The following is a 13791-nucleotide window of genomic DNA, read 5'->3' as shown; positions in this document are numbered from 1 at the left end:
GATGCCGATATTTTAAATCCAAGATTTGGACGGCTATCATTTCGATTATCTTCTTATGGGCCGATATCATTATTGTCATTTTTAGTAAAATTCTTTGAAACCTGTTTAAAAAATCGAATGTCACAATATCTAGAGAAAAATCTTTTATCATATTTGCAGTGTGGATTTCGTCACAATCATAAGCACGCAATATGCAATTATATCTGTCACTGAAAATATAAAAAAAACATTAGACCAAAGTAACAAGAAGTGCCTAAGCGTTTTCTTAAACTTGCAGAAGGTTTTCAATACCGTTAATCACAAGATAATGCACTTTTAGAATAACTTTACATTATCGGGATTAGGAGTGGTGCCTTGAACCTTTTCCTCTCTTATTTATCAAATAGATGTCAGCAGACTAAAATTGAAGATAATTTCAGCTGTCGAACAACTGTTGATATTGTGTGTGTCTAATGCCTGCCCCACTTCACTTAGCGTGATTCGGGTTTCACACACTGCGGATAGATGGCAGGACTGTGATCCATTTTCAAATTGCATACCACTTCGGCGGGCCACGTTATGCATGATGTGCATCTGAGAAGAGTTATGTCATGTACTAGGTGAGCGTATGTGTAAGTATATTGTAGGGAATGGATGAGGATGATGAAGGTGAGAAAGGGAGAAGGGGAAACCCGGTGCCGGAACGTAGCCTACTGCAGTCGAATAGCATCAAGGGGGCATCCAGCCTTAACGTCCCCATCCGACGGATGAATCACTATCAACAGTGACATATATCTTTTCTTCATATGCACTGCGGAGAGATTTGGGATTTAATTTATTTTATTTTATTTATTTTATTGGGTTATTTTACGACGCTGTATCAAATGTAAGGTTATTTAGCGTCTGAATGAAATGAAGGTGATAATGCTGGTGAAATGAGGCCGGGGTCCAGCACCGAAAGTTACCTAGCATTTGCTCGTATTGGGTTGAGGGAAAACCCCGGAAAAAACCTCAACTAGGTAACTTGCGCCGACCGGTTATCGAACCCGGGCCACCTGGTTTCGCGGCCAGACGCGCTGACCGTTACTCCACAGTGGACTTTTGGGATTTAAGACAGGCATATTGGTGCACAATCTAGTGATTAGAAGTTGTGCACCGCCATCTCTCCTAGTCTCGACGTAGAAATTTTATATGAAAATTTTTTACCCCACCGGGAATCGAACCCGGGCCGGCTAGCCTGGAGGCAGACGCACTACCATAGAGCTAACTCGGCGGACACCGTTGATATTGTAAAATAATTTAAAAATAGGCTTAAGGACATTACTAATAGACAGTAGTATATTATGCACACTATTTTGTTGTTTTACAAGTATAGTGAGTAAGCAGAGAAACATAGTGAATCTTCAGTGATTTGCAATTGGGTGTGCAGTGTTAGTGAAAGTGCAGTGAGCTTCAAGCAAATTCTGAGAGTTACACTGGCAGAGAAAAGAGAAGGATTTACAGTGTGAGTTGTAGTGAACGTGCTAAAATAGCTTGCAATAGGGTCTAAAATAGCGATTTTGAGGTTAATATAGTAAGTACGATTCTACGGAGTAATAAGTGTGTAATTATTGATGTTTTGAAGTGTTGCATCAGTGAAGAAGTGTGTTGTGTCAGTGAAGTGTGTTTCTGTCAGTGAAGTTTTATAGTTTATAGTGGTAGTGCAAATTATTTGAACAGTGAAATGTTTTTGAATTATTAGTGAAATCAGAAATGTGTTATAGGTTCAGTGCAGTAAGTGAATTGAGAGCGAAATGAGAATAGTGCTGAAAGGTAGGCCTACTTGTGTACGTATGAACAAATCATAATATCTGCAGTGCTTGGGAAAAGTGACACAAGTCAGTTTCCACAAACCTTTTTTGATAATTTATTGACAACTTACGGAACATCTGCTCGCTTGGAAAAAAATATATAAGTATTTCTCCCATTACAATAATTCATACAGAAAAAAATCAAATCGACATAAACCAGTGTAAGTTGTCAATAAATTATCAAAAAAGGTTTGTGGAAACTGACTTATGTCACTTTTCCCAAGCACTGCAGATATATACTCGTGGGTTTAAGTTCGAACTTAGGGAAAGATACAAATGAGGCACTCAGAAGCAAAGTGATACAAGTGACATTTAAAGATTTGAGATAAATGACTTTGAAGTTGAAAAGGAAATTAAAAAATCTGTTACAGGACTATGTTGCTGTAAATTTACAGTTGTGTAGGTTGGTACCTATATTTTTTAACTTCTAAATAGAAATTATCTATTTTAAAACATTTTAGGTAAAATAGGGTCCTAAAGTCACTTGTATTATTTTTCCACGAAAATATTTTTATGGAGAAGTAATATAAGTGCAACAGTTTTCAGTATTTTTATGTTATTTAAAACAAGAACATTGCTTACAACATTCAAACATTCCTGTCTTAACAGCATTTGAGCTTTCTGATTATCATATTATAACACAAAATGTGTCTGTATAACCGAAAGAATCACTCAGTCAGTCTTCTTAACGTATCCAGCTGTTTTCTGACAACATACAGTCCACTATAGTCTATAAAGTTTTTGTTTTTCATGAAAAGTGAGGGGTATTTTGAACGGTGTTCATTATAGATGCCTGTTGCTAGTAGCCAGAGTTGGGGTGTAGTCAATATATACTGCAGGGCTGTGTCTTCTGCAACTGGTACTGACTATTTTAATTTACTTCTTTTGTGGTTTATGGATGGACAGTATAGAAGAATGTGTTCCAGATCTTCATCATGATTATTACATCACATACAAGTAGAATTATCAGAACGGTAAAATCGGTGTAGGTACAATTGAGTGACAATGTGATCTGTTCTGTCTCTTGTTAAAAATGTTTGAATATGTCTGGGCAATTTTTTTGTACATATCCAGGTCATTTGGTTGCTTTTGAACGAACTGTAAAATTTTTCCTTTTTCAGAAGAGAACCAAATTGTTGATCCATAAGTTTATAAAATGAGACTTTACTGAAGCAAAGACATTGGATAGACATTGAAGAGGTCTTGGTTGCAAATATGTTGCCTATTTCACAACGTTATTGACATTCTCGTTTCCAGGTATACCACAATGACTAGGTATCCATTGAAATGTTATTTCCTTTTGGAGTTTTTTTAGTTTTACTTAGTTCTGAATTGGAATAATTCTATGTGCGTATAGGTTTGGTACATATTTGATTATATTAAATATAGCCCTTGGAGTTGGTAAGTATACAAATAAATTTTTCAGAAATTTGACTAACACACTGAAGAGCAGCATCAATAGCTAGCTGTTCAGTGTCAAGACTGGAGGAGGATGAACATGGTATGAAGTAACTTTCTTGATATTTTGGAATATAATACCCTGCTCCTGATGTCTCATCATCAGAATTTAGAGATCCATCTGTATAAATTTGAAGGTGATCCATATTTGTACTGCAGATTAGTTACATGGCATCTAACTTAAGAATGTATGGAGGATCACTTTTGGAATGATTTCTGGAATTTGTATGCTATTTTCAGGAATTACCCATTTCCATGGAGGAATTTCGTTCACAACTGGAATTTTAACAATGAGTGTGTCTGTGATATAGACTGATATTTCTTCTTTGTTTATTTTGTACAAATTACATAGGATATTATCTGACAATTTGAAGAACATCTGAGATCTGGATGAGGCTTGCAATTTTAAATGTAATTTTAGATCCTTTTTTAATACATAGTGTCTGATTTGTTGAATATTACATTCAATTTCTAGGGCAACAGTTGGTGTGGTTTTTAGTAATCCGAAAAAAGAAGATTAAGAAAATTTTTATTTTTAAATGAAATTCAGCCTTAGTCGCTGTTCATTACGTCACTAGCCTCATCTGAAGAAGTCACATCTCTCTCTGCTGCAACATCTATGTTTCTGTCATGAAGTACATCTGTAGGACTCCTACCGCGAGTATTCCTTGAACTTTCTCTTCCACGCACTCTTCCACGTCCTGCAGTCCTTATTACAGGCCCATCCTTCATGCTTCAGTCATCAAATAAAGAGTAGTGTATGGGTGGGATAAATTTCTTTAGCTATTGCAAGTTGCTCCAGTTAGCAAAAGTCATCCTTATTGTATAGCTGGTCCAGCTCAATGTGTGCAGGCCTTCCACGAAGATGTTTCGAATATATAATATGTTACCTCTCGCCACTATGGCAAATGAATTAGCCATAAACAGAAGAAACGCAACAACACTATGTAAACAACGCACTTGTATTAGTTTGCCTCTCAGTCAAAACTCTGTATGCATTGTAATACAAGAGTAAGGCCAACATGTAGCAGCACTGACTGGAATTGCAGTTATATTACATTTTCTCTGAACAGAAGTGACGATAAAGATTTAGAATATACACTTATCTCAATTTTTTTTTAAATGTCACTTATATCACTTTGCTTCTCTGAGTGCCTCAAATTAGATTTACTTTAAGTGTTATTTTAAGTGAACGTGCTTCATTTAATTTAGGATGTTCCTTGTTAATATTATTATTCCATTATTATTATTATTATTATTATTATTATTATTATTATTATTAATTGTCATTATTGAGTGTAATTAGTTTCCACTGCCACCGGGTATTTACCTATTTGCAGTGTGAATACGTACATACATACATACATACATAAATACATATATATACATAGTTATCCCCAACCCCCTTGCTGTGCCAATGATATAATAGACTATGTGTGCGTGTGTGTGTGTGTGCGTGCGTGCTCGTGTGCGTGTGCGTGCAGCGACTTTTCGTGTGGCAATTTTGCAAACAGAGATTTTCAGATATCGGTTACCACTTCAAAATATATCGGTAACCGAGACATGTTAGAGCTGAAAAAGTGTGGATATAGGAATATTTACAATGGCTTATTGTTGAATGAGATAAAACATAGACCAGTAATTAATATAAATTTTCTCATTTAAGCATCTAATAATATTTTATTCAGAAAAAACAGTTACAGTGTGTGAGTTACAACATATTTCCAACAAAGAGTTATAATACATCCAAACCTTGGTCCTAAAATAGCATATAGATTGCTTACAGCCATTTTGAAAAACATATTTTCTCGCTCCTTTGGTGCATATGTTACCGTATTTTATTATACATTTTCTCATTAGTAGCTATTAGCATTGATATGGCTTGTTCTTTTTTATTTGTTTTAATTGTTTTTAACACTTAACTGCATTTATCTATACAACTTTGTTTTATTATCTTTCATAGTCTACAAACAAGGTGAGTATGTCCAAATAGCAGGCAATAATTAAGCTTTGTAAAATATTCATATTTTTGTTTCCATTGAGAACTGCTGTGTATGATTCTAACTATTATTATTGAGCAAGTCTAGTTTTTCAGGTAAAGGTCCATGTGAAGCAAACTTGAATAATTTCAAGGGAAAAATTGTTCCGGGGCCGGGTATCGATCCCGGAACCTCTGGTTGAACATAGCAGCGCTCTACCAACTGAGTTCACAGGAACTCCATCCTGCACCGATCGATACCCGGCCCCGGAACAATTTCTCTCTTAAAATTATTAAATTATTATTGATGTTGCAAGTTTTGTTTTTTTATTACGTGCAGACAGTGCATGGAATACAAGGCACAGTAATTGTCAAGATATGAATATAAAGTTTAATTTTACTATTTTTGAGTAGCTACTGAAAGTAGATAACTTCAAGACCTTTAACCTCTTGAGAAGGTGGGACATTAGTTGTAACTACTATATAAGAAACGGGAAGGTAGTTGTTAACGGGGAGTGTTATAGGCGGTACCTTTTCATCAGTGCCTTTGTAGACAGTGACTGAAATTTGGAGTTTTCCATTCGAAGGATTAATTAGATTCAGAATAATAGATCTCTCTGGCACTAGATTCGCGAACTGTATAAGCCCGATACCATTGACAACAGAGGAATTCATAATAAGAACTTTTGTCGCTCCTTCAGGAATGAAGTCTGCATTAGGTGGGAGTTGTGCAGAATCTATGACCTCTGATGTTTTATTGTCGATTAAATGCAGCGTTATCGACATTTCTCTGTCATACATATATAATGACAGAGGAAAGGGATCAGATGTGCTGTCTGGACTTCCGGTTCCTCCGTAAAGCACCTTGTACTGAGCGGACCGAAATGTCTCTGGGTCGATGACGTTTACTCCAACAGGTATCTCTGGGTCGTCGACTTTAATATCAACTTGAAGGTCATTGGGATCATCTGGATTTGTGTTTGTCTATAAAGTGAAGCACAAAGGTTATGTACACAATGATCTGTGAGCTGTAAAAGAACATATCATGGGCTTACATCAGCCGTGGCGAAAACGTCATCGTGCGCCGAGCCACTGTGTAACCTGCAACGTGCATAGCACCTATGGAGGGAGGCGGACACCCGAAGGGGAAGTGAAGCAACTGTCTGACTTATTAAGGGATTTTCATTTTCCTTACGTCTAGCACTTACATACAATTTTATACAGTACAAGGCTACACACTAATGTTTAGTACGTGTAACGAAGGAAGAAATGAAGAATGAAACATAGGACACATTATCACAACCTAAAATTAACTGTCTTCAGAATATGTCTGCGACAGAGTTTCAAAATCAGGAATGAAGTCACTTACTGCCAGTCGTAGTTGATCACGAAGGTATTTGTCTGTCAGTCGTGATCTAAATTTGGTTTTTACTATTTTCATTGTCGAAAATAATTTTTCAAAAACCTAAGTTGTAGCGAACATGGCTTCAAAAGAGAAAACGAAAGAACGAAGCTTCGGCTATTTCTTTTTGGCAAAGATTTGAAAAGTTCAACATTTGTCAAGTCCTTACATCTAGCTTTCATTTAACATCACATTGTAAATCTGTGAGTTTAAATTGAAGATCTAACCGCATTATTCGTACATCTGCTGAAAAAGGATCGATGTACAGAGATAATAATAATAATAATAATAATAATAATAATAATAATAATAACAATAACAATAATAACAACAACAACACAACCTTTTAATGTTCACCAGTAACATGTAGTATAATGCCGTTTTATGTTGTACCACCGTTTTCTCGTAAAACTTGTGAACAAATCATACATTTAATATTCTCATTCATATTGTCAGCAAAAAAATGCGTCCTCCCATCCTACTTGAAACTTTCTTTTTTGTAGATGTACAAGTATTCGAGAGAGACATTGCGACGATATGCCACTCGCAGATCAGAGACAAATACAAATGGAACGGAGTTTGACTCCAGTGAGTGAGAGGGTGGGGGTTGTGGGAGGTAGAAAGCACAGCTATCATTGCGAGGAGTTCGACCTGCGCCGCGGATCGTGTCCCGGCATAGCTCAGTTGGAAAGAGCCCTCAGCGCGCAGAGCTGAGAGGTCCCGGGTTCGATTCCCGGTGCCGGAACGAATTTTTCTCGATTTAATGGTGATAATACACATTGACTACTTCATAGTAGTCGTGTTAATATTCAATGAGGATGGCGAGACCTCATATAATGAATATTTGATGTATTGATTGATAAATTAGAATAATGTTAACACAAAAGTCTGAATGAAAATGCAACTTTCTCTGTATTAGAATCAAATTGCAATGTACACGTGTTAAACTTTTATGATCGAGTGCCTGTATTGTACTATGATTCATAATCTGTGCGTACCTGCTCGCAATTCCACCCTGCTTATGCATTCACGTGATGTAATAGATGTACCAGGAGGAACTACTCGATCCCCTGTACAGTTGTCAAAAATAAAAGTGGCCGCACTCGTGAACAGCGAATATTTTCTAAGTCCACTTCGGGTCACGGAGATGTTACACGATGCATGTGCTTGTAGAAGCAGTTCCGGAACTATGGAATTATTCCGCCCCTGAGCACGAGTTCTACTCTTTCAGGGGCGAGCTAAAGTTTCTCTGTAAGTTATATTTTATATTTTATGTTACAATTATTAGCAAAATAGTAAATAAATAAATAAATTCCGTATCTGCGTCTCATAAAGCAGATGTAGAATACTCGCTTCATGATTCGAAGGTTGTGAGTTCGGGCCTTGTTCAAGCTCTTTCTCTCCCCCTCCCTCCCTCTCCCTCTCTCTCCGTCATTCGTTCTCCCTCTCCGTCATTCGTTCTCCCTTTCTCCCTCTCTTCCATTGTTCTTGGCTTTAGAAAATATTGTTCGTTTTTTCTTCCTGCGTAAAAGTTTTGTTTTATATTGACAGATTTTTTTTTTCTTGTTTGTGATTGTTCCTGTTATTTTTTTGTGTGTGTTACGAAGTATGTTTATTTATACCATACAGTATATTAAATATTGCTAGTTTAGAAATGAATCCAGTATGTTGTGACCTAATTGATCGGTTTGCTAATGAATTTTCTGTACAAGTGAGTATCTTAATTGTAATGAGGTACGCGACAGGCCCGATTTTTTTAATAGATACATAAAATGCAACCTCTCATCTGTCACGACTTGGCCTCCTCAACTTTCAAAGCCACCGTCCGGACGCGTTCGCCACTGCCTTCAGCCCGCATCCGTTCGTCCATAGAACTACAGTACATCTGTTTCTTAAGCTCAAAACTAGTATGAAGGTGCTGCAGAGAGACTTTTCTAACGCTCTGTATTTGCCTATAGAACAATACAGTAGAACCCCGATTATCCGTCACCCTATTAACCGATTGTTGGATTATCTGTCTGTCAGTCTCTCCTTTTTTTGTTGCAGAAAAATATTGAGTATTGCGTAACACGTACGTTTTTTTTTTTTATAGAGAGTGATATTATAAGTCTTTGCCCTTACATATTATGATCTACTGTTCGAGTGACCTGTTTAATTTCTCTGCAAAATGTCTTTCAGAACTGCCAAAAGAATGCATGTTGTGCTAAGAATCGAAGAAAAGTGCATATAATTGAGTGGTTTTGGAAAAGAGGAGCTGTTGTTCATCTCACATCAGAATACGAGATTGGAGTTACAACTGTGCGAGATTTAATAAAAAAACAAGGATAAAGTGTATACATTACTTTAAACTATAACATGAGACCTATATTTTTCCTATCTTTCCACAGAAGTCCATCATAAGATGTTTCCTTGATCCTTGGAAACCCGTGATTGACATTCATTCATTCATTCATTCATTCATTCATAATTTTCTGTCAATGCAAACCCAGAATTCTCCAGTCTTTCCTATTTTCTGCCTTCCTCTTAGCCTCCGTATATGATCAATTTATTTAATGTCCTATTATTTGATATCTTCTTCTGCCTCGAAATCTTCTCCCGTTCACCATTCCTTCCAATGAATCCTTCAGTAGGCAGTTTCTTCTCAGCCATTGATTCAGTCAATTCCTTTTTCTCTTCCTGATCAGTTTCAGCATTTTTCTTTCTTCACCCACTCTTTCCAACAGAGCTATTATACTTAAAACTTCTGATCCACTACCTAATGTGTTAAAACACATGACCACGGAGAAAATTACGAAACTGCATTATGCAACACTTAATTTATGAAAATTTTCTATGGTACGGATTATCCGATTTTTTCGATTAACCGTTCAGCCCACCCCCTTCATTACCACGGATAATAGAGGTTCTACTGTAATTATGTTTTCGAGAAATGACACATGCACTTAGCGAAGAACCAGTTCTTTTTCACTGCAAGAGCCAAAATAGTAGAGAAAATAATAACATTAAAAATATTTTCTTACGTACCTCCACTGAAATGTCACCGAAGGATGCATTGAGGACTGGTTCTGAAAGGAATTATAAATATTTTACTTTATTGTTGCTTGAAAATTTGTTTGAAATACAGGCTATGTCAAATGTTGTGACTGCCTAGAAATACAATAGTAACATAAAACAGGAGATGTGAATTTTAACAGAATAACGGACTAATTTAAAATTAGCTAATAGCCGCATATCAGAGTTCTGCGAAGGCATTAGTGGAATTAAAGTGCAACCATTCCGGACAAACTGGGAATTCTAATGAAAAAATCTTTTTTTCAGAAATATTTGAGGGGTTTGCCGGAAGAAAGGCGGATAGACCTCTACGCTCTTCGGGAAAACGGTTTAAAATGTAGTGAATAATTATAGTGGCGAAATTTTGTTTTGATTGTACTGTACATATCTGCAGGACAGGGCTGCGTGCGTGCGTGCTCGATTTAGTCAGTCAGTCTACAAGTAGAGTTAGTGCTGCGCGTTACGCATACTGTACTGTGTGAGTTTTCTCTTGGTAGAGACTAAGCAAATATATATAGTTCAATTTAGTCAGTCCAGTTGTTGCCTTTGACTGCTTTTTATGTTCATTATTGTCCTTGCTTTAAGTGTAAACAAACTTACGAAACTCATAGATTCAGACGGAAATATTTTATGTTCTATAAAGAGATTTGTTACAATAATCGGATTTTTGGGCTTATTGTTATCGGATTATACAAAGAATAAATTTTATTTATTTATGTTCACACAAAATGGAGATTTTCTTTTTCTATTATATTCAGAGACTTTGCTTTGCGTACTTAATGTCTACTCAGTATATCTGAAATAATGTAAATTACTTTATGCTCGACCATGCCGAAATGTAGTAATTATACACCTGGTAGCAGACCTTTAATGCATGTCATTAAAGTACACCTACTCATTAAAGGTCAGGTCTTTCAGCCAATGACGACTCAGGTTACAACTGTTCAGCCAATGACAGGTCAGCTTTCTACCGTTATAAAACCGCAAATATCGATTATTCTCGGATATGCAATCGAAAGAGAATTAGCGAAAAGTCACGGAGGCTGGAAATCCAATACTGTCGCAGAAGGTTATGTTCTATTACTATAATAATTAGCGTTAATTGTAAATAATATTCAAATAAATACAATTTGTCATCTCGTTTTTCAATGTCTAACTTTATTTCAATGTTATCTTTGTAGGTTCTTATGGCCTAGCAAGGTCAATGTGGACATCTGTTCCTCGGAAAAAATCTGCGCACATCTCACAACATATGGGACATTGCTCCAGGTCAGATACAATAAAATTAATAATATCAAGTTAGAAATATGGTCGAGCATAAAAAGTCGTATGAAACTCGCCTATAATGGTAATTAAGAAGCTCGTATGAAAATTATGAAACTCGTTTGCGCTCGTTTCATAAATATCCATACTCACTTCTTAATTACCTTAATTATAGGCTCGTTGCATAATGTACTATTAGAAGTAGATAATAAATGTTATAAAATGTATCTTTGTTTCAATTCCGTGTGAAATTTAAATCTGAAATCTACATTAAGTCCCCTAAGCAAATCATTATATGGATAAAGGGGGTATAGACCGAAGTTTTATATGGTACAAATATAAGGAAATTTAATAATATAAATTGCCTAAATGCTACAAAACATTTATACTCGCTAAGATTTTTAATTTGATGCATAATTTTGTTCACTATCTGTATAACATTTTATTCAGGTGAGTTTTAAAATTTTAGATTGCCTGTATCTCAATTCACCATATTGACGTATACCCCCTTTTTCCGGCAAATCCCTCATTTGTTTATTATTATTATTATTATTATTATTATTATTATTATTATTATTATTATTATTATTAGTGTAATACATAGATAAGGCTTTAAAATTAAATATTCTAGGGACCCTATTCATAGACATTCCTAGCGCGGGCTTTCGGTAGATGATCGGCGAACTAACGTTTTTCGTATTCATAAAACATTGTTAGCGATATGATATCATATGAATCCCGTACAAGTAACCAGTCGATAGCCGGGGTAAGTTTAGCACACTTGTAGTGAGGGCTGCGGAATGTCTATGAATAGCACCCCTAATGTTTTATTTTCGAAAAAAAATATTATATAAGTTTTATGGGCATTGAATCTAAGTGGTCTTGGCTGGGCAATAAATACTTTTTGTTTCCCTAAATTAGTTTGCAGCAGTTACTCATAGAGATATCAGCTGTTAATGTATGTTACAAGGATATATTTTGAAAGTCTGCTCTGTTAATTCCAGAGCTCCAGGTTCAAGGAACTTTTTACTCTATACTATATTATATCTGCCACTTATCTTCAGCAGTTTGGGTTAATAACAATTAATCTTAGAGTTCAAGTGAATATTTTGACTTAGAAATGTCACAGTTGTTTAGAAACTGGAAAAATGAAGGACATTAACTCATCTGTAACATCCTTGACAAAATGTAACACCGTGACATGGAAGAAACAGCTATAAAATATTTATCCATTAGGTTTTTGTGAACTAATTGGATGCCATGAGATGTGCATAGCTTTCACATGGACACTATGAGAATGAATCTCTTTTTGCTTGTGGCAGAGACCTGAGTTTTAGACTTTTTGTTAGTAAGGTGTGAAGTGAATCCACGAATCTTGTAACAGCTGTGACGGAAACATTTCTTTATTTTCTGCAATAGTAATACATTTTATTCAATAACTTTTTTAAGTAAAATAATGATACTGTTATTGTTTAGTCAACTGTCCGAAAACAGGTCTGAATCTCACAAATGATACCAACAAGTCAGCACTTATGAGGCAATTAGGGCAGGAGATAATGGAGTAAAGTTCCTTTCCCCCCTGCATTGCATATATCGCTGACTAGCTACATATTACGTTAGACTTCAAATGTATACAGAGAGTTGTCCTTTCTCTGACACATCGTCAAGTGAGATATGTACTGACCTTCTGAATTAATTTTAATAATAAAATCTGACAAAAGTCATTTCATTTTATATATGTAGTTTTAATATAGTAAAACCGTAACATCCGTGAACAACTGGAAGTCCACACCTGTGGTGTAACGGTTAGCGCGTCTAGCCGCGAAACCAGGTGGCCCGGGTTCGATTCCCGGCCGGGGCAAGTTACCTGGTTGAGGTTTTTTCCGGGATTTTCCCTGAACCCAATATGAGCAAATGTTGGATAACTTTCGGTGTTGGAACCCGGACTCATTTCACGGGCATTATCACCTTCATCCCATTCAGACGCTAAATAACCTAAGATGTTGATAAAGCGTCGTAAAAGAACCTACTAAAATAAAAAAAGTGACAACTGGAATGGCAGAGTCGCATATGACAGTAGTAACAGTATTCAAAGACTTACCTGCAAAAAAGTAGAGGAGTATCAGCGCAATTCGAATTGCATATATGGATGCCATTCTTTGTGAAACTGTCTTTTGAAGCCTCAAAAACAAATGTAACTGGAATAGCCTCCGTAATTGGCATTGTATTTTATATACAGTTTTCATATCTACTGGAGTTTCCAACGTTTTGGAATAACATTATCCTTATTTGATAACTGCATAGACATTTTTCTAGTTATATTGATACTACAATTATTATCAACAGTGTTCCCTTCTTGTTTACTAGCATTTTAAGGTATATGATAGTCTAATCGAAAATTTTTTCATGGATTTTTTTTTTAATTTATCAAAAACGAAATGTGGACTGTAGGCATTATTTGAATATTAAATCAAATTCGAGGTAAGATCAAGAAATAAGATATCACATTTGATAACAGCTATAAAATGTTAAAAACTTAGATAGAATATTGTGAAATATAACGTATACTTTCATCTATAATGTTGCAAGTTTTCTTAGATAGAAACTCTTCGTCAGATGATGCTGCAAGACTATCAGACAATAAAAACAACATTTTTTTCTTTTAATTAAGTAAAGTTTACTGTATATAAATACATTATACAGGGACATCATTTTATTTTTACTTGCATTTTTATTGTACCTGCATTTCTGAATGTACTTCACTCCCACCCCTTCACTAATGTCCTTGCTCCCGTTAGACACACAAACTT

The 13791-nt window shown here is 35.6% G+C and overlaps 1 protein-coding gene across 1 annotated transcript; it reads right to left on the bottom strand.

Moving 5' to 3' along the window:
- Nucleotides 1-4939: 4939 nt before the first annotated feature.
- On the bottom strand, nt 4940-13220 carry LOC138694917 (uncharacterized). The gene is made up of 3 exons (XM_069819106.1): nt 13083-13220; nt 9692-9732; nt 4940-6249 (listed from the first exon to the last, which is right to left on the bottom strand). The coding sequence occupies exons 1-3, from the start codon at nt 13135-13137 to the stop codon at nt 5680-5682; spliced, it is 666 nt and encodes a 221-aa protein (XP_069675207.1). The 5' UTR covers nt 13138-13220; the 3' UTR covers nt 4940-5679.
- Nucleotides 13221-13791: the final 571 nt, after the last annotated feature.

Source organism: Periplaneta americana, chromosome 2 (assembly GCF_040183065.1).
Source record: "Periplaneta americana isolate PAMFEO1 chromosome 2, P.americana_PAMFEO1_priV1, whole genome shotgun sequence".
Lineage (NCBI taxonomy): Eukaryota > Metazoa > Arthropoda > Insecta > Blattodea > Blattidae > Periplaneta > Periplaneta americana.
The sequence above is the reverse complement of the archived record's forward strand: the minus strand, read 5'-3'. Positions and strand labels throughout refer to the sequence as shown.

Coding starts and splice junctions, on each gene's coding strand:
- LOC138694917 (XM_069819106.1), bottom strand. CDS start 13,137: ATGGCATCCATATATGCAATTCGAATTGCGCTGATACTCCTCTACTTT. Junction 9,733..13,082: donor ACTCCTCTACTTTTTTGCAG/GTAAGTCTTTGA, acceptor AATTCCTTTCAG/AACCAGTCCTCAATGCATCC. Junction 6,250..9,691: donor TCGGTGACATTTCAGTGGAG/GTACGTAAGAAA, acceptor TTCACTTTATAG/ACAAACACAAATCCAGATGA.